This window comes from Macaca mulatta, chromosome 13 (assembly GCF_049350105.2).
Source record: "Macaca mulatta isolate MMU2019108-1 chromosome 13, T2T-MMU8v2.0, whole genome shotgun sequence".
In the NCBI taxonomy this organism is placed as follows: Eukaryota; Metazoa; Chordata; class Mammalia; order Primates; family Cercopithecidae; genus Macaca; species Macaca mulatta.
In genome coordinates, this window is record NC_133418.1 from 51522187 (window position 1) to 51543015 (window position 20829).

Here is a 20829-nt window from a genome sequence, read left to right on the forward strand (position 1 = left end):
ATCTATCAAATAATTATAGATAGATAGTTGACAGGGACAGAGAAAGGTTCTTGAAACTGACCCTGCCTCCCCTCAAGCCTGCAGTCTGGTGTCAAGGAGTGAATAGTCCACGGACTTGGGAAAGATAGATAGTTGGCAGGGCCAGAGAAAAGGTTCTTGAAACCGACCCTGGGTCCTCTCAAGCCTGCAGCCCGGTGTCAGGGAGCGAATAGTCCACGGACTTGGGGGCAGACCTACCCCGAGAGCAGCTGGGGGCCGTGCCCTCACTCACCACCAGGTGGCAGGGCAGGCTTCCTTCCACCCCTCAGCTCAGTCCCCAACAGCCATTCTAGAATCTGAATGGTCTGTGCTACAGAAATCAGCTCTGAAAATCCTGGCAGCAGGTTTCTTTCAGAGAAATCGAGCACATTCTTGAAAAAAAAAAAAAGGAGCCATGAGTCAGAGTCATGAAAGGGGGAAATTATAACTGTCCTGTGAACACACAGCAGAGTTTATGACAAAATGCCAGCCTTGGCATACACAAATACTTCTATAAAAAGATGGGGCTTTGCGAGGCCAAGGCAGGAGAACCAATTGAAGCCTGGAGTTCAAGACCAGCCTGGGCAACAAAGGGACGTTGTCTCTACAAAAATGTTTAATTAATTAGCCAGGCGTGGTATCACGTGCCTGTAGACCCAGCTGCTCAGGAGGCTAAGGTGGGAGGATCACTTGAGCCCAGGAGGTTGAGGCTGCCGTGAGCTATGATTGCACCACTGCACTCCAGTCTGGGTGACAGAGCGAGACCTTGTCTTGGCTGCTGGGCCTGAGCTGCTGCTGAGAATGGTAACAGTTCAGACAAAACAAGAAAACGTTGGGAAACTTTGTGAAGTGGGCTAAACAGTTTTACCTTCTCCTCTTTGCTCTCAACTCCTGATGGGGAAAGAGTCTTCTATGCCCAGATGCTTATTCAAAGAGGTTCCTTCTCCACAGCCAGGCCAGGAAAATACTAATTGCTGGTACAGGTATCACTCCCCCAGGTGAGAGGAGCTGTGATATTATGAAATATATATTTGGTCTTCATCTCGATTTCCTGGCATAGAACTCCTAAAATCCCTGGAATCTCTGAAGTGATGTTTTTTCATATGCTAATGAGTTGACTGATGACTGACAGACATTAAGACTCCATATAAAACAAAAAGGGCAGGGTTGGGCTGGGTGGTGGCTCGCGCATGTAATCCCAGCACTTTGGGAGGCTGAGGTGGGTGGATCACAAGGTCAGGAGTTCAAGACCAGCCTGACCATATGGTAAAACCCCGTCTCTACTAAAAATATAAAAATTAGCCAAGCGTGGTGGTGTGCACCTATAGTCCCAGCTACTTGGGGAGGCTGAGGCAGGAGAATCACTTGAACCCGGGAGGCAGAGGTTGTGGTGAGCCAAGATCGCACCACTGCACTCTGTCTCAAAAAAAAAAAAAAAATGGAGGGGCTGCCTTGTGGAATGAGCCCTCAATCTGTGGGGTCAGACACTACCTGCAGGTAGATCATGTCAGAATTTACTGAATTAGAGGTTGGAATGTGGGGTACACACCTATACGTTTGGTCACAGAAGTGTTCTGTGTTGATTGTTGTGGGGTGAAAGCAAAAGAAAAACGGTTTTTTTTTTTCCATTTGGTCTTTTCTACTCAGGGGCTTACAAGCCTTAACAGTAACCACACACTTCGCACTGTGCCTGGCACATTATTGCTTTACAGACATCTTCTCACCCCTGGGTGGTCTAAGTTATGAATGCACCCATTATACATATAAAGAAAAAAGGCTCGGGAAGTTCCATAGGTTGGCCAAGGACATAGTTGAAGGCGAGAATCTGTGCCTCCAATTATTACATTATTCCAGTTTCCAGAAATCAGTATAGAAAAGGGGGTCCCTGCTTGACAGCTCAGATTCTTCTGGTTGAGGAGGCTTTTTGTTGAAGTGTGAGGCAGGGAGCTCCAGTGGGTACCCCCAGGAGGAACTAGCCCAGGCAGCCTGGCTAGGGCCTCTGTCCCAGTCCTCAGCCGTCTACTCCTGACTCGGCATCATCACTCTGGATACTGGCGTTGGAGCTGCTGGAAGGCTCATCCAGGGAGGCAGCCTCGGCAGATGTAACCGCTGCCCTCAGCTTTTGCTGCTTCTGATACTTGACCCTGCGGTTCTGGAACCAGACTCTCACCTATAATTGGAGACAGTGGGCAGAGATCAGAATGTGACCAGCAGGTCCCACTGCTTCCCAATTCCTGGAGTGAACACCCCTCTCTGCCTGGCCAATATTTGCTCTTCCTTCTCAGGGAGGCACCTCCTCCAAAACACCGCTTTCTATAATTCCAGACACCATTCATTCATCCGAGTATTTACTGAGCTTCCAGGATGTGCTAAGCACCATCCTAGGTGATGCTGATACAGTGGCGAGCAACAGAGGCAAGCTGCCTACCCTCGTGGAGCTCAGGAGCTAGTGAAGAAACACTGGCAAGAAACACGTAAACAAACAAAGAGCTATGTAAACACAAAACGGGGTACAAACAGGGCTTTGGGTAGAGGAGGCCTCCCTGAGGAACCAGCACTAAAGCTGAGGCTCAAAGAGAGAGAGGCCCACCTGATGGGGACAGAGAAGAGCAGGCCCACAGGGCAGGGAACAACCTGTAGGAAGGATCTGAAATGGAACCAAGCTTGGAGTGTTTGAGAACCAGGAAGGAGAAGAGCATGGATGAGAGTGAGAGGAGAAAGTCAAGGGAGGGAAATGGGAGAGGTCAGCGGCTGCCAGATCACCCAGGACCTGGAAGGCCATATAGATAAGGAGTGTCACCCATGAGGCTTTTACGTGGGCCCACATAATCCTATTTACATCCGAAGTGCACTGTGCACCTGGCTGCTGTGTGAAGCATGGATGGCAGCAGAAGCAGGGAGACAGGAGAGAGGCCACTGCGGCAGCCCCGGGAGAGCTGAGGCGTACATTAGGGGTGACGGAGAGAAGTGAAGCAACTCCAGCTGTATTTTGGAGGTAGAGATGACAAGGCTCAATGATGGTTGGAAGCAGGGGAGGAGGAGGAATCTAGGATGATGGGGTTTTTGAGTAACCAGGTGGATGGTGGAGGCATGTATGGGAAAGGAACAGATTTGGGCAAGAAAAAAGTCAGGAATTGAGGTTTAGACTTGGGTTTCAGATACGTGCCCATGAGACATCTAAGTGGAATCACCAAGAAGGTAGTTAGAGATATAAGTCAGACAAGATGGTTGTGCTGAGGATACAAATTTGGGAGTCATTGGCTTATAGATGGCATTTTAAGCCATGGGAATAGATGAGACCAGCTGGGAAGAGATTTCGAGGTCCCCAAGGGAAGGGTAGCCTGCCAAGGAGACAGAGCTGGGAAGAAAACCAGACAGCATGGTGTCTGGAGGCTATGAGGAACATGTTTCAATAAGGGATGGGGTGGCTGACTGTCCAGTACTAAGAGCTGCTGAGTGGTGGACTGAGTTGAAGAAAGTAAAGTGTTATATTGTTGGTTCTGGCAACATGGAGTTATTAGAGACCTTGCTGAGAAGTTTTGATGGCGTGGTAGGGAAAAGTCATGTTGGAATGTGTGAAGGAGTGGGAGGTGAGGACACTGACAAAGTGACCATGGCAAGTTCTTGAGAAGTTTGCCTGTGAAAGGAGCAGAGAATTGACATAATAGCTGGAGAGGAATATAGGGGTGAAAGAAACATTGACTATATTGACTCTCTTCAATATCCACTTAATTTTTTTCTTTTTTCTTTTTTTTTTTGTTGTTGTTGTTGCTTTTTGAGACGGAGTCTCGCACTGTTGCCCAGGCTGGAGTGCAGTGGCATGATCTCTGCTCACTGCAACCTCTGCCTCCCGGGCTCAAGCGATTCTCCTGCCTCGGCCTCCTAAGTAGCTGGGATTATAGGCACCCAGCTAATTTTTGTATTTTTAGTAGAGACGGGGTTTCACTATGTTGGCTGGGCTGGTCTTGAACTCCTGACCTTGTGATCTGCCCACCTCGGCCTCCCAAAGTGCTGGGATTACAGGTGTGAGCCACCACACCTGGCCACATCTACTTAATTTTACTAGCAGGTCCTTATTTAGCATGGATATCCTTTATTATCAGTTTTTAGACTAATAATCTAAGTTAACATTCCAAGCTGTTCACATAATGTGACTTCAAATGGGACTTTTTTTCATTATATAGAGCGTGCAAAAAGTCAGGGCCTGTCCCCTCAACAGCCTGGCACAGGGAAGAGGGTCCATGTCTTCCTCCCACCCTCCGTTTAGGGCCTTGCCGAGGTAGTGTTTGTCCCCAGGTGCAGCCCAGGCCCAACAGGAGTCCCTACTCCCACCTGGTTCTCTGTAAGTTTGAGCCGAGCTGCCAGCTGGGCTCTCTTCTTCCCCACCAGATTGTGCTGTTTTGCAAACACTTTCTCCAACTCTTCCAGCTGCTCCAAGTTAAACATAGTTCGGACTCTCTTTTGCTGTCTCTCAGTGTCCCTTAGGTCCTCCGTTGGGGCCCAGTCTGGGAAGGCCCAGAGTCCTGAGCAATGAGCCAGCTCCAACCCTAAAGAGCAACCAGCAGCAGGGGAGGTTAGCCAGCAGCAGGGGAGGTTAGCCAGAAGCCCCCGGCACTCCCATCTTGGCAAAATGAGAAGGCACACACAGCTCTACTACCTTGCCTTCCCCTTGGCCAGGTAACAGTGCAAGAAGACAGTGGAAAGAGACTGTGCAGAAATAACAGGAAACAAACAAATGGGAAAGAAGGGACAATGCAATGAGACTCTGTCTGTCACCACTACTGTCTAGCCAAGTGGCTTCACTTCTGGCCCCTAATAGGAGTTGCCAAACCTCCCTTCTCTTTGCCTTCCTCTCCTTTCCTTGACTGCTTCTGGCAACACCATGGAATGGGCAGAGAAGAGTCCCCCAGGGTTTCACCCTTTTAATTCATTGAACAAATATACTTTTTGAACGTCTGCTGTGTGTCATGCATGGTTTCAGGACAAAACAGAAAATCTCTGTCGTTATGGAGCTTACGTCTTAGAAGTGAGGTCAGAAGAGATACAAGTCAGAAGAGAGGGTTGAGCTGAGGATACAAATTTGGGAGTCATCGCTGAGCACAGTGGCTCATGCCTGTAATTCCAGCACTTTGGGAGGCTGAAGTGGGCGGATCGCTTGAGATCAGGAGATCGAGACCAGCCTGGCCAACATGGTGAAACCCCGTCTCTACTAAAAATACAAAAATTAGCTGGGCATGGTGGCACATGCCTGTAATCCCAGCTACTCAGGAGGCTGAGGCAGGAGAATTGCTTGAGTCCGGGAAGCAGAGGTTGCAGTGAGCCAAGATAGAGCCCACTCCACTCCAGCCTGGGCGACAGTACAAGACTCTGTCTCAATTTAAAAAAAAAAAAAAAATTGGGAGTCATCAGCTTATATAGATGGTATTTTAAGCCATGGGAATGGATGAGACCAAGCTGTGGGCCAGTGGAGATGCATCAACCAGGAGCAGTTCCTAAGTCAAATCTTGATGGGAATGAGGGAGTGAGTCATTGGGTTATCTGGGAGGACAGTATTCCAGGCAGAAGAATGGCAAGCATAATGCTAAGGCCATTCAGCCCCCACTAGCCTTGGGGAGTCAGGGCTGGCAGACAGACTGCCCCAACAAAGGGAGTGTGTCTGGGGCCCTGGCTGCTTAGGACTCCAACCACTGGGCCCACTAGGCTTACTCTGTGCCTGCCAAGGTAGACCAAAAGATCAGGAAAAGTCCATCAGACATACAGCCTGGTGTACCTAGTCAGCCTTGTTTCAGAATCAGAAGTTGACCTTTGAGGAAGAGAGTAGGCTGTATTGTGTATTCCTTAAGAGCTCTAGTTGAGGCCAGGCATGGTGACTCATACCTGTAATCCCAGTACTTTGGGAGGCTGAGGTGGGCGGATAGCCTGAGGTCAGGAGTTCAAGACCAGCCTGGTCAGCTTGGCAAAACCCTGTCTCTACTAAAAATACAAAAATTAGCCACGTGTGGTGGTGGGCACCTGTAATCCCAGCTACTCGGGAGGCTGAGGGAGGAGAATGGCTTGAACCTGGAAGGTGGAGGTTGCAGTGAGCCAAGATTGTGCCACTGTACTTCAGCCTGGGCAATAGAGTCAGACTCGGTCTGGGGGAAAAAAAAAAAGCCTCTAGTTGGAATCCCAGCTCTACCACCAATTACCAGCCAGAGGACCTTGGGCAAGTCAATGTACTTCTGTGAGCCTTGATTTCCTCATATGTAAAATGATGATAATTAATCCCTACTTCCAGAGATGTCCAGATTTTAACATGGTGCTGTCTGGGCACAGTGGCTCATGCCTGTAATACCAGCACTTTGAGAGGCTGAGATGGGCCCATCACTTGAGCCCAGGAGTTGGAGACCACCCTGAACAACATGGCCAAACCCTATCTCTACAAACATATAAAAATTAGTCGGGTGTGGTAGTGCACAACTGCAGACCAGCTACTTGGGAGACTGAAGCAGGAGGATCACTTGAGCCCGGGAGGCAGAGGTTGTAGTGAGCCAAGCCGAGATCACTCCTTGCCAATAGAGCAAGACCCTGTCTCAACAACAACAACTACCACAACAACAACAACAAAAACATATGCGCTGTTTGCTTACAGGGTGCTTAGCAGTGTGCCAGGCACAGAGCAAGAAGAAAGTCAATGGTTATTATAAAAATTAAAACAGAAGTGATAATCCAGTGGGGAGGAGAGGGATTATTTCCAGATCTGGGAAAAATTAAGCTGGATCCATATCCAATATCTTGCACTAAAAAAAAAATCCAAACGGAGGAAATCTTCAAATGTAAAAAGGTAAACCCACAAAAATTTAGAAAAAAACGGGGAAGTTATTTTATGACTTCACAGTGAAGAAGTTCTTTCCAAGTATCATATAAGACCTGGCGCCAGGCACAGTGGCTCGTGCCTGTAATCCCAGCAGTTTGGGAGGCTGAGGTGGGAGGATCGCTTGAGCCCAGGAGTTCAAGATCAACCTGGGTAACATTGTGAGATTCCACCTCTACAAAAAAAATGTTTTAAATTAGTTGAGTATGGTAGCGCATGCCTGTGGTCCCTGCTACTCAGGAGGCTAAGGAGGAGTGCTTACACCTGGAAGGTTGAGGCTGTGGTAAGCCATGATTGCACCACTACACTCCAGCCTGAGTGACAGAGAACCTGTCTCAAAAAAGAAAAAAAAAAACAACTGATTTATAAAAATACATCAAACATATAAAAATTAAAATTTTTTCTATGTAACAAAAGAATACCACCATAATCAAAGTCAAAGGCCAATAAATAGAAAAAAGTGTGTAGTTCATTACAGTTAAAGGGCTAATTTCTTTTTTAATTTTTTGAGATAGGGTCTTGTTCTGTCGCCCGGGCTGGAGTGCAGTGGCTTGACCTGGGCTCACTGCAACCTCTGCCTCCCAGGCACAGGCAATCCTCCCACTTCAGCCCCCGCCAAGGTGCACACCACCATGCCCAGCTAATTTTTGTGTTTTTAGTAGAGACGGGGTTTTGCCATGTTGCCCAGGCTGGTCTCAACTCCTGAGTTCAAGTGATCCACCCGCCTCAGCCTCCCAAAGTGCTGGGGTTATAGGGGTGAGCCACTGCACCCGGCCAGGGCTAATTTCCTCAATAGAAAAGAGCACCTACAAATAGATTGTTTTAAATAACCAACTATACATATGGACAAAATACAAGAACAGATAGTTCACAGAAAAAGAAATACATCACAAGGTCAGGAGATCAAAACCATCCTGGCTAACATGGTGAAACCTTGTCTCTACTAAAAATACAAAAAATTGGCCAGGTGTGGTGACATGTGCCTGTAGTCCCAGCTACTTGGGAGGCGGAGGCAGGAGAATCACTTGAACGTGGGAGGCGGAGGTTGCAGTGAGCCGAGATTGCGCCACTGCATTCTAGCCTGGGTGACACAGCGAGACTCCGTCTCAAAAAAAAAAAAAAAAAAAAAAGGCTGGGCGCGGTGGCTTACGTCTGTAATCCCAGCACTTTGGGAGGCCGAGGCGGGTGGATCATGAGGTCAGGAGATGGAGACTATCCTGGCTAATGTGGTGAAAACCCATCTCCACTAAAAATACAAAAAATTAGCCGGGTGTGGTGGCGGGCGCCTGTACTCCCAGTTACTTGGGAGGCTGAGGCAGAATGGCATGAGCCTGGGAGGTGGAGCTTGCAGTGAGCCGAAATCGGGCCACTGCACTCCAGCCTGGGCAACAAAGTGAGGCTCCGTCTCAAAAAAAAAGAAAAAGAAAAAGAAATACAATAGCCCTTAAACATGAAAATATTCTCCATCTCACTTATTACAGAAATGCAAATTGAACTAACACAGCGATACTGTTTTCCTTCTATCAGGTTAGATAAACTAAGATGGATAACACATCATGTAGGTGAGAGTGAAGGAAAAGGGAGCACTCTCACACACAGTTGGTTTTGAACTCCGGGAATGCAAAGTGGGTGCAAGCTCTGTGGAGGGCAATCTGGCAAAACTACAGCAAGCCCAACAAACCCAACTATACTAGAATAGCCTATGTGCAAGGTTATTCATTGCTGTGCTGTATATAACAGCAGTGACAGAAAACATCAATGGGACCTGATTGAATAAATTATGATATATTCCTTCAATGGGCTACTCTGTGGTTGTAAAAGAAGCTCTTTATGGATTGGAAAAATCTCCAAGATACATGGTCGAGTGACTAGAGTAAGGTACAGAGCAGAGTGTATGGTGAGTCTGGGGAAATGAAGGAAAGAATAGACGTGTGTGGATATCTGTATTCAGGTAATAAATATGCATAAAATATCTCAAGAAGTAGGTGGCTAGGTGACAGGCAAAAGAGGAAAGTCCTCTCCATATATCTTAGTACAAATTTTGACATTTGGACTGTGTAGGTGTGATACCCATGCAAAAACTAACTTGAGGCAGGGTGCAGTGGCTCACGCCTGTAATCCCAGCACTTTGGGAGGCTAAGGCAGGCAGATCATTTGCGGTCAGGAGTCAAAACCAGCCTGCCCAACGTGGGGAAACCCCATATCTACTAAAAATACAAAAATTAGCCGGTCGTGGTGGTAGGCGCTTGTAATTCCAGCCACTCTGGAGCTAAGGCAGGAGAATCACTTGAGCCCAGGAGGAGGCTGTAGTGAGCAGAGATAGCACCACTGCACTCCAGCCTGGGAGACACAGCGAGACTCCTTCTCAAAATAAAACAAAAAACACACACAAAAAAATAACTTGAAAATGAGACAACTGTAACATGAAGTAATAAACTGTAATTCAGACCTCAAGTGTGTGAAGAGCTCAGAGAAAGGTGACTTGGAGTGATGGGCACAGCTGCCAGATCCAGTGATGTTGAATTTGGATGGGGCTGGGAGTCCAGGGGTTAATGCACTGCTGAAATGGGTTGAGGAAATGCTGGACTGGGGCGAGTGCCCTGGAGTAGGAACCCGGCAATATTGTGTTACAACTATCTTAGTATGGATTGACAAGTGTTGGACTAACTTTGCTCCTGTTTTCTTCGTGGGGACATGGGGAAACATGAACCTGGCAACCAAAAATGCAAAAGCACGTGTAGGTGGATGTTTAATGCTAGAGGGCAAAGTTCCCTCTATAGTTACTTTGTTTGTTTGAGACGGAGTCTCACTCTGTGGCCCAGGCTGGAGTGCAGTGGGGCAATCTCGGCTCAATGCAACCTCTGCCTCCTGGGTTCAAGTGATTCTCCTGCCTCAGCCTCCTAAGTAGCTGGGATTACATGCGTGCGCCACCACGCCCTGCTAATTTTTTTGTGTTTTTAGTTGAGACGGGGTTTCACCATGTTGGCCAGGCTGGTCTTGAACTCCTGACTTCAGGTGATCCACCCGCCTTGGTCTCCCAAAGTGCTGAAATTACAGGCGTGAGCCACCGCGCCCAGCCTTACCGTTACTTTCTCATGAGATTTAAGTGCCTGGCTCTTAAGCACCACTTAAGAGCATTGCAGGCACGCAGGCTCAGAGCGGAGAAATGTGGAGCCCAAGTTCACAGACGTGAGCAGTGGAGGCAGTAGCGGTGCGTGAGCCTTGACCAGCTCCTAACAGCTCCTCACTCAACAGCACCGCCCGGAGAGTCCACTTCTCTCCCCACAAAACAGGGCCATCGGTTCGGGTCGAGAGCAGCTTTGGGAAGCGTCTCTGCCACCAAGCGCTACCCTGGGGTGTGAGAGGGAGTCAAGGGACGCGGAGACCGGGAGCAGGGCTGGGTCCCCTTGCAGCCCCAGCGCTTGCCTCCTGCCCACCGCATTCAGGCGCTGCGCCGCCCTCACACCCACCCTCTCCCACCTCAGCAGCTTGCTGGGCAAGCCTCGCGCCGGAGGCTTTCTCGGCAGACTGTCGCGGTCCTCGGCTTCAACTGCAAGGTCAGCGGTGGCAAAGCCCCTTCTCACTCCAGCCGTGTGTGATTCTCAGACTCAGTGCCCTCTCCTGCACCTCCGCCGGAGGTGGCGGCCTAGGCTCTCCAGCCCCCTCCCAGTCCCCTGCATGCGGGCGCGGGGCGCGCAGTACCTGTGACGCCGAAGCCCCGCAGGCCGCAGACGGGAGCCATGCGCGGCCCTGGCACAGGGTAGAGACCCACGCTCAGGTAGGCGGGCAACCACGATGCCGGGCACGCCCAGGGCAGGCCCGGGGCGGCGCACAGGAAAGGAGCGGTCCAGAAGGCCGGGTGGGCGCAGGCGGAGCCCGACGGCTGGGAGGCCGCCGGCGTGCGGGGGTCGGGCCTCGCCAGGATGGCCTCGACAGAGAAGGGGGACTCGAAGCGTCTGGGAGCGCGGGGCGTGTTCGGGCCGGGGGGGAACCTAGGCGCCGGAGGGCGGCCCGAGCGCGGAGACCGGACCCGAGCGCCCGAGGGAGCGGGCGGCGGGCTGCCTCGCGGCCTGGGGCTGGGCATGACGCGTCCCTTGCCGGGACGGGCGCAAGGAAGGGAGCTCGGGAGGAGTGAGAAGATTCTGCAAAAGGTCGGGAGCAAGACCGGTTGTCTGGGAACCTCCCGGCGTTCGGCGAAGGCTCTTAAATTTGGCGGGGCGGGGCATGGGGCGGCCTCTCCCCTCTGCGGCCCGGGCGGGGCCCCCAAAGCCTGTGAGCGCCCGCCCTGGGCGAGGCAAGGTGGCCACAGCACCAAAAAGTGTGTTCCCTCCCTTCCTCTGCTTTTAAAAATGCCCACCCTGGGGCGGTCACGGGGAGGACTCTGAGCTCGCTGGTGATCCTGGGCGAAACACCCAGCCACCGGGCTCCGTCTTTGTCCTTCTGTCACTGGAGCAGGGATGCCCGTTTCCCCGGGGCCTCGCAGAGGCGGAGCTGTGATCTGGAGAGCCGTAGGGCAGTGCCTGCGTTCCTGGCCTCAGCTGACCCGCGCCATCCTCGACGCAGAAGCCTCGGCCAGGTTCACTAGGACCGCGCAGACTTTGTTCGTTTTTAAATGTAAATATTTTATTTATAAGCACAGTGATAAGTAAATTTTCCACCTGGCCTCAGCCTTTTAGTTTCCCTGCCTTGAGATGCCGCTGTGGTTACCAATTTCGTTCTTTCTTTAGCATTTTTTTTGGCCAGGTGCAGTGGCTCATGCCTGGCATCCCAGTACTTTGGGAGGCCGAGGCGGGATGGTCGCTTGAGCCCAGGATTTGATTTGATTTGATTTGATTTAGGGGTAAAAGATATGGCCACTATGTCTCTAGCCCTGGACTTTTAGTATATAATTCTCTGTGTTTCCATACATAATTATCAGTTTTCAGTTGTGTCATTTATTCCTTCTTCAGACTGTAAATTCCTGAGCATAAGCATTAATATTTCCAATTTACATATTAGTAAATACAGCAGGAGAGGTTAACAGAACTGCCTTGATTCAAATCACCTAGGTATGTGGTTTAAATTTGCATTTATTTCCCTGAAGACGTTCTTTGTGAGCGTCTTTTTATATACTTATCAGCCACTTGGATATCCTCTTTTGTGTGAAGTGCCTGTTCAACTGGTTTGCTTATTTTTGTATTGGGTCACTATCTTTTTCTTATTGTAAGAGTTTCATGTATAGATAATTTGGAATCAAATCCTTTGTTGTAATATATATAGAAGCAGATAACTTCTGTCACTCTGTGGCCTACCTTTTCATTCTTTTAGTAGTGGCTTTTTTTTTGTTTTTTTGTTTTTTGTTTTTTGTTTTTGAGATGGAGTTGCCCAGGCTAGAGTGCAGTGGCACAATCTTGGCTCACTGCAACCTTTGCCTCCCAGGTTCCAGCGATTTTCTTGCCTCAGTAGCTAGGATTACAGGCATGTGCCACCATGCCCTGCTAATTTTTGTTAAGCATACCAAAAATAAAGCCAAATGATTAACAGACTTTATTTGTATTTATTTAGTTATTTAGAGATGGAGTTTCGCTCTTGTTGCCCGGGTTGGAGTGCAATGGCGAGATCTCGGCTCACTGCAACCTCTGCCTCCCAAGTTCAAGCGATTCTTCTGCCCCAGACTGCTGAGTAGCTGGGATTACAGGCGCCTGCCACCACGCCCGCTAATTTTTTGTATTTTTAGTAGAGATGGGGTTTCACCATGTTGGCCAGGCTGGTCTTGAACTCCTGACCTCAGGTGATCCACCCGCCTCGGCCTCCCAAAGTGCTGGGATTACAGGCATAAGCCACCACACCCAGCCCTATAACAGACTTTAAAAAGACCACTGAGATGCGGTAGTACATGAACTAGGCACTTTATAAAAGGAAATATCTGAATAGCTTAAAACCATATACGGCTGGGTGTGGTGGCCCATGCCTGTAATCCCAGCACTTTGGGAGGCCGAGGCAGGCAGATCACTTGAGGTCAGGAATTCAAGACCAGCCTGGCCAACATGGTGAAACCCCGTCTCTACTAAAAATACAAAAACTAGCTGGGCATTGTTGTGGGTGCCTGTAATCTCACCTACTTGGAGGCTGAGGCAGGAAAATCGCTTGAACCTGTGGTGAGCCGAGATTGCACCATGGCACTCCAGCCTGGGCAAAAGAGCAAGACTCTGTCTCAAAAAAAAAAAAAAAAAAAAAAAAGGAAATGTACTGAACTCTATGAATCATCAGGGAAATTCAAATTCAAATCACATCGTGATCCACTATACACGCACCAGAAGATGGAAAATACCAAGGGTTGGCTGGGCGCGGTGGCTCACACCTGTAAATCCTAGCACTTTAGGAGGCCAAGGCAGGTGTGAGGGCGAGGCGGGTGGATCACTTGAGGTCAGGAGTTCGAGACCAGCCTGACCAACATGATGAAACCCCATCTCTACTAAAAATCCAAAATTAGCCAGGTGTGGTGGCGCACATCTGTAATCTTGGAAGCTACTTGGAAGGCTGAGGCAGGAGAATCGCTTGAACCTAGGAGGCGGAGGTTGTAGTGAGCCATCGCACTCCAGCCTGGGCAACAAGAGCAAAACTCTGTCTCAAAAAAAAAAAAAAAAAGAAAGAAAAAGAAAAGAAAAGAAAGAAAATACCAAGGGTTGATGATAATATGAAGCATCTGGAACTCTTATCCCCTGAGTGTGGGCATATAAATTGGTACAAACGCTTTCAAAAAATGGATGAGCAGTATTTACTTAAGCTTAACCCTCTGACTCAGCAGTTCCTATTCTAGGTACAGTGTATACCCAACACAAATATGCATATATGGTTAACAAGAGACATGTTTGAGAATGTTCACAGCAGCATTATTTGCAATAGCCCCAAATCAGAAACTACCAGAATGTCTACCAACAGTAGAATAAAGTTGTGCCACTGCACTCCAGCCTGAGTGACAGAGTGAGACTCTGTCTCTAAAAAATAAGGCAAACTTATCTATGCTGCTAGAAGTCAGGAGAATGGTTTAGGGTGATTAATGAGTGGCAGAGGGCATGACAGGAACTTCTGGGGTGGTAGCAGTGTTCTATTTATTTTCTTTTTCTTTTTTTGTTTTTTGAGACGGAATTTCACTATTATTGTCCAGGCTGGAGTACAGTGGCGTGATCTCAGCTTATTGCAACCTCTGCCTCCCAGGTTCAAATGATTCTCCTGCCTCAGCCTCCCAAGTAGCTGGGATTACAGGCATGTGCCACTATACCCAGCTAATTTTGTATTTTTAGTAGAGACAGGCTTTCACCATGTTGGTCAGGCTGGCTGATCTTGAACTCGTGACCTCGGGTGATCCACCCGCCTCGGCCTCCCAAAGTGCTGGGATTACAGATGTGAACCACCATGCCTGGCCAGTGTTCTACTTCTTAATCTGGATGCTGGTTACACAGATCTTTTTTTTTTTGAGACGGAGTCTCGCTCTGTTGCCCAGGCTGGAGTGCAGTGGCACCATCGCGGCTCACTGCAAAAGCTCCACCTCCCGGGTTCACACCATTCTCCTGCCTCAGCCTCCTGAGTAGCTGGGACTACAGGCGCCCGCCACCACGCCGGGCTAATTTTTTGTATTTTTTAAATAGAGACGGGGTTTCACTGTGTTAGCCAGGATGGTCTTGATCTCCTGACCTCGTGATCTGCCCGCCTAGGCCTCCCAAAGTGCTGGGATTACAGATGTGAGCCATTGCATCCAGCCGGTTACACAGATCTTTAAACTTTGTGAAAATTCAGTGACCAATTGTTCCTGGTCTGGACCATTAGCAGTCCTTCCTTTATTTAGTCGTAGTTTTGCTATTGATTTTAATCACAGGATATGGAAATATCATGTTGTTCCCATTATCCCCTTGATAGTCAGGATCGGTCACCCAGGGAGTCTGATAATACTCTTCAGTACGTATTGATTCACTGGTGAGAGAAGCCCAAGTAGCCAGGGACAGTCTTAATTGCCAGTTCAGTGAAGCCACTGCTGTGTCTCCTGTGGAAATAATTCACTCTCGGGAACTCTAATATCTCTAGATCAGCAGAGCACAAAGTTACCGAGATAGGAAGCAAAAATTTTGCTAGAGAAACACTATGTGTTATATTGAGGAGATCTGTTCTCATTTCTACCCTCTGATCCACAAGTCCTGGTTTGGGATTTCTCCCAGTACCATATGTTGGTTGCCAGTTTAGAGCACATCTTGCATCCTGAAGGACATTACCCATGCCCTGCAACATGTTACCATCCAGCTAGTGCATAATGAAGTCTTCAAAAGGTCATCCTACTGTTCTTTCAAGGCAGCTGCTTCAGGGTAATGGTAGGACCAGTGAATTCCATGAGCCTGAGCCTATTGCTGTTCTTCACTTGCTGTGAAATGCTTCTTTTGTCAGAAGCAATGCTATGTGGAAACATCTGTGAACTTATAGAATGCCAAAGCATTCTATAAGTTCACAGAATTCTATAAGTTCACAGATGTTGATTTTGGCAGAAGCATTGTAGGCAGAGAAAGCAAATCTATATCACAGTAAATGGATATTCCAGTAAGAACAAAGTAATGCCCCATGTAATTAACCTGGCATTAGGTGGCTGGTTGGTTTTCATATTGGGGGCTCAGTGTTGGTCTCTGCTGTTGGCAGGTTTGGCACTCAGCAGTGGCTGTAGTCAGATTGGTTTTAGGGAATGGAAATCCATGTTACTAAATCCCATCCTTCCCTCCATGTTCACATTTTTCATGAGCCATTATGGTAACCACACATACTTTGTCACATCATCCCCATTGAATTTTGGGAGCCCAGCTCGATAGCATAAGTTCTGTCCATCATTTCTGACCTACAGAGAATAGCCACCATAGAGTTCTTCAAGGATATCAGGGCTTTCCTCTTGAATGCATTTCTCATAGGCTTGATGACGGAAGTGTCTTCTAGAACTAACTGGGGCACATATTACAGGGGCAGGTAAACAGGTCTTCCATGGCAAGTCTACCCTAGCATTCCAGCCTTCCTTAGCCATTTGATACCTCTTCTACAGTGTGCCAACTTCATTTAAAAGTTCATATCAACCAACTGAACAAATTGTTAGACTCACTCAAGCTAACACATTGAATCAGGAATCTCTGCTTAGTTGGCCCTTGTAAATAGATTCAGCTTAATAGGACTTTATACTTCTTCTATCCTCATCTCACACCTTTGGGATCCATGTCCATACATTTCCCCAGGTTTCTGGATATGTAAATTGGCAACATCATGAAATTATTTTGGTGTGTATCATACCACCTTCTCATGGGAAAGGTTTTTTTTTTTTTTTTTTGAGACGGAGTCTTGCTGTGTCTCCCAGGCTGGAGTGCAGTGGCGTGATCTCGGCTCACTGCAAGCTCCGCCTCCCGGGTTCACGCCATTCTCCCGCCTCAGCCTCCCAAGTAGCTGAGACTACAGGCGCCCGCCACCACGCCCGGCTAGTTTTTTGTATTTTTAGTAGAGACGGGGTTTCACCATGTTAGTCAGGATAGTCTCGATCTCCTGACCTCGTGATCCACCCGCCTCTCTGTGGCCTGTTTGAACTTGAGTCTACCAGCAATGAGAGGCAGTGGAGGTAAATCCAGAGGGCCACCACTTCAGGGAAGGTCATTACAAGTCCTTGAGGCAAGGGGAGATTCACTTCTTTTTCTGAGACAGGGTCTTGCTCTGTCACCCAAGCTGGAGTGAAGTGACGTGATCATATCTCATTATAACTTTGAACTCCTGGGCTAAATGGATCCTCCTGCCTCATGCCCAGCTAATTTTTCTTTTTTCTTTCCTTTTTTTTTTTTTTTTTTGGTTTTGTTATTTTTAGTTCTTTTTGAAACCAAAATAGCCATCGGCTAATTTTTTAAATTTTTTGTAGAGACAGAGTTGCACAGGCAGGTCTTGAGCTTGTGGGCTTAAGCAATCCTCCTGCCTCAGCCTCCCAAAATGCTGCGATTACAGGCATGAGCCACTGCGCCTAGCTGAGATTCACTTCTTCAGATAAGAGTGGAAAGTTACTTCTACTGTGAAAAGAGGTTCAGCAGAATTTAGGGGCTCAGATTTGTTGGAACCTGGCCGTATATATCTTCATCACAATTTTCAGTCTCTCTTCTTCCCAATCAATGACACAATTTCTAGCAGAGGAGACCTGAGAGGTTGGGAACATAATTTACATCACAGGACAGCCACAAAACTTTCAGGTCCTTTCCACGGACCTTGAGATGGGAATTCAAAATCCTAACTCCTCATATTCTTTCCCCAGATTCTTCAGGGCACTTAGGAACAACTCACCAATGTTATCATAATTGTTATATCCAAGCAAATATTTGGTCAATCAAAGATTTGACTTCTATAGACATCTGATTACGGTGTCTGCAAGTGATCATTTAAATAACTTTTTTGGCTGGGTGCAGTGGCTCACACCTGTGATCCCAGCACTTTGGGAGGCCGAGGCAGGCAGATCACTTGAGGTCAGTTCGAGACCAGCCTGGCCAACATGGCGAAACCCCATCTCTACTAAAAATACAAAAATTAGCTGATCGTGGGGCTGGGTGCCTGTATTCTCAGCTACTTGAGAGGCTGAGGCAGGAGAATCACTTGAACCCAGGAGGCAAAGGTTGCAGTGAGCCGAGATCTTGCCATTGCACTCCAGCCTAGGCAGAAAGAGTGAGACTCTGTCTCAAAAATAAATAAATAAATAAATAAATAAATAAATAAATAAATAAATAAATAAAATTTAAGATAAATAAATAACTTTTTTTTTCCTATGGCATACCATGAAGAACCAGTGATCTCTTTACCCCTGACAACCTCTGGTAAAGGTTATTTATGCCTTTAAATCTATTTAGGTCACAGAATCAATTCTAGATGACCCAGACTGAACCCATCACCCACTAAGGTTCTGTTATTCTTGGAACCATGTCCAGTAGCAGATTCTCTATTAGTCATGATCCATCAGAGAAGCAGGACCCTAGGAGTGACAAAAAATAAAGGATTTTTTTTTTTGAGATAAGGATCTTGCTCTGTTGCCCAGGCACATCTTGAACTCCTGAACTCAATGATTCATTTGTCTCAGACTCCTGAGTAGCTGAGATTACAGGTGCACACCACTGTGCCTGACAGAAAAAAGGATTTATTTTTATTTTTTTCATCATATTCAACCCCAAAGAATAAAGGATTTTATTATGGGAATTTGACCTTATACAACTGTGGGAACTGGTAATAGGTCTCCGTGAGGATGTTACTTCTTTGTCTGGGTCTGGGACTAAAGTCCACAGGCAGGCACTGGGGAGGGAAAGATGGATGTGAAGTGGGAAAACGAGGACAAACTGGAATGTAGGAAGAAGGGCAAGAATAAGCTAAAACCTGCCTCAGTCTCATACCACCTCCAAGCCTCTCATTTTGTTAATGCAGGTGACATGCAAGGAAGTCTGGTGTCCTTCATTCTGAAACTAAGCACATACTTGGCTCAGGAGCTGGGAAAACTGAAGAGGGTCTGGTGGGAGCTGAAGGACCTACATGCCCAGCTGTTGCCTCCATCAGCAAAATGAGCCAGTAGATCTGCCATAATGCGTGTGAGTCGCCATAGCACCTGCTCTGTACTGCTAAACATGGCTGCTGCTTCATTTCTGCGTCCTAAGCATCATGCCCAAAACCATGCAGGGAAGGAAATTCTGGGAAATGTAGTTCCAGCTTAGCTAAGTTGGCACAACGCAAAGTCATTTATAAAAAGGTTTAACTGGCCAGGCGTGGTTATCCCCACACTTTGGAAGCTGAGGTGGGCAAATCATGAGGTCAGGAGTTCAAGACCAGCCTGGCCAATATGGTGAAACCCCGTCTCTACTAAAAATACAAAAATTAGCCAGGTGTGGTGGTGTGCACCTGTAGTCCCAGCTACTTGGGAGGCTAAGGCAGAATAATTGCTTGAACCCAGGAGGTGGAGGTTGCAGTGAGCCAAGATCAGGCCACTGCACTCCAGCCTGGGTGACAGAGCGAGACTCCGTCTCAAAAAAAAAAAAAAAAAAAAAAAGGTTTAACCATGTATAACATAAAACATAAATATCTTGGTAAAAGTCTAAAGGCATTCTTAGGCATGATAAACATGACAATCAAAATAAAGATGAGCTGGCCAGGCGCGGTGGCTCAAGCCTGTAATCCCAGCACTTTGGGAGGCCGAGATGGGCGGATCACGAGGTCAGGAGATCGAGACCATCCTGGCTAATATGGTGAAACCCCGTCTCTACTAAAAATACAAAAAACTAGCCGGGCGAGGTGGTGGGCGCCTGTAGTCCCAGCTACTCGGGAGGCTGAGGCAGGAGAATGGCGTAAACCCGGGAGGCGGAGCTTGCAGTGAGCTGAGATCCGGCCACTGCACTCCAGCCTGGGTGACAGAGCGAGACTCCGTCTCAAAAAAAAAAAAAATAAATTAAAAAAAAAAAAATAAATAAAGATGAGCTCGGGGAGGGAGAAGGGAATAGGATTAGGGAGGGTCACTTGGGCTGTCAACTTTCTGTATTGTTTTATTTCTTAACACAAAACAACCATAGTAAAAATGTTTGATAAAACTGAGTAGTGGTGTGTATATGGATATTCTTTTTATTACTCTCTATACTTGTCTAAAGGCTTGAAATGTTTCATTTTTTTTTTTCCTACCACTCTGTATTTAAAAAAAAGTTTTTGGCCAGGCCCAGTGGCTCACGCCTGTAATCCCAGCACTTTGGGAGGCTGAGGTAGACAGATCACTTGAAGTCAGGAGTTCCAGACTAGCCTGGCCAACATGGTGAAACCCCGTCTCTACTAAAAATGCAAAAATTAGCTGGGTGTGGTGGTGGGTGCATAAAATCTCAGCTGTTTGGGAGGCTGAGGCAGGAGAATTGCTTGAACCCAGGAGACGGAGGTTGCAGTGAGCCGAGATTGCACCACTGCACTCTTCTCAAAATAAATAAATAAATAAATAAATAAATAAATAAATAAATAATTTAAAAAAGTTTCTTCGTAGTGATGGGGCATTGCCATGTTGCCCAGGCTGGTCTCAAACTCCTGGCCTCAGGCAGTCCTCTTGCCTCAGCCTCAAAGGGCTGGGATTATAGGCGTGAGCCACCTAGCCCAGCTGCCCCCTCCCCCTTGCCCCGTTGCCACTGTGTTTTTTAAAAGACAAAATACAACTTGAGAAAATGTCACAAAAGAAGAGCTAGTTGATAGACAAATTTCCCTAGCATAAAAAAATTATTAACAGCCGAGCACGGTGGCTCACACCTGTAGTACCAGCACTTTGGGAGGCTGAGGTGGGCAGATCACCTGAGGTCAGGAGTTCAAGACCAGCCCGACCAACATGGCGAAACCCCATATCTACTAAAAATATAAAAATTAGTCAGGCATTGTGGTGGGTGCCTGTAATCCCAGTTACTCGGGAGGCTGAGACAGGAGAATTGCTTGAACCCAGGAGGTGGAGGTTGTAGTGAACCGAGATGGTGCCACTGCACTCCAGCCTGGGGAACAAGAGTGAGACTCTGTCTCAAAAAAAAAAAAAAAAAAAATTCTTACAAATAAAGGAGGCCGGGCACGGTGGCTCAAGCCTGTAATCCCAGCACTTTGGGAGGCCAAGACGGGCGGATCACGAGGTCAGGAGATCGAGACCAGCCTGGCTAACACGGTGAAACCCCGTCTCTACTAAAAAAAAAAAAAAAAAAAAAAAAAAAAAAAAAAACAAATAAATAAGGAAAAGGCAGATAGCCCCAAAGAAAAATGAGCAACATAAGTCACAGAAGACATACAAATAGATTGTAAGCACATTAAAAGATGCTCAATGTGTTAAAAGATTATAAGCACATTAAGATGCTTAAATTTATATAAATATGATAAATGATATTTTTGACTATTTGAGTCCCAAGAATAAAAAGATTAGCAATATCCAGTGTTGGTGAAAATGTAGA

The 20829-nt window shown here is 47.4% G+C and overlaps 1 protein-coding gene across 1 annotated transcript; it reads right to left on the reverse strand.

Annotated features, from left to right (window-relative positions):
- Positions 1 to 439: 439 nt before the first annotated feature.
- Positions 440 to 11048, reverse strand: NOTO (notochord homeobox). The gene is made up of 3 exons (XM_001103636.5): positions 10574 to 11048; positions 4351 to 4565; positions 440 to 2188 (listed from the first exon to the last, which is right to left on the reverse strand). Exons 1-3 carry the CDS (start codon positions 10953 to 10955, stop codon positions 2030 to 2032), a joined length of 756 nt encoding a protein of 251 aa, XP_001103636.3. The 5' UTR covers positions 10956 to 11048; the 3' UTR covers positions 440 to 2029.
- Positions 11049 to 20829: the final 9781 nt, after the last annotated feature.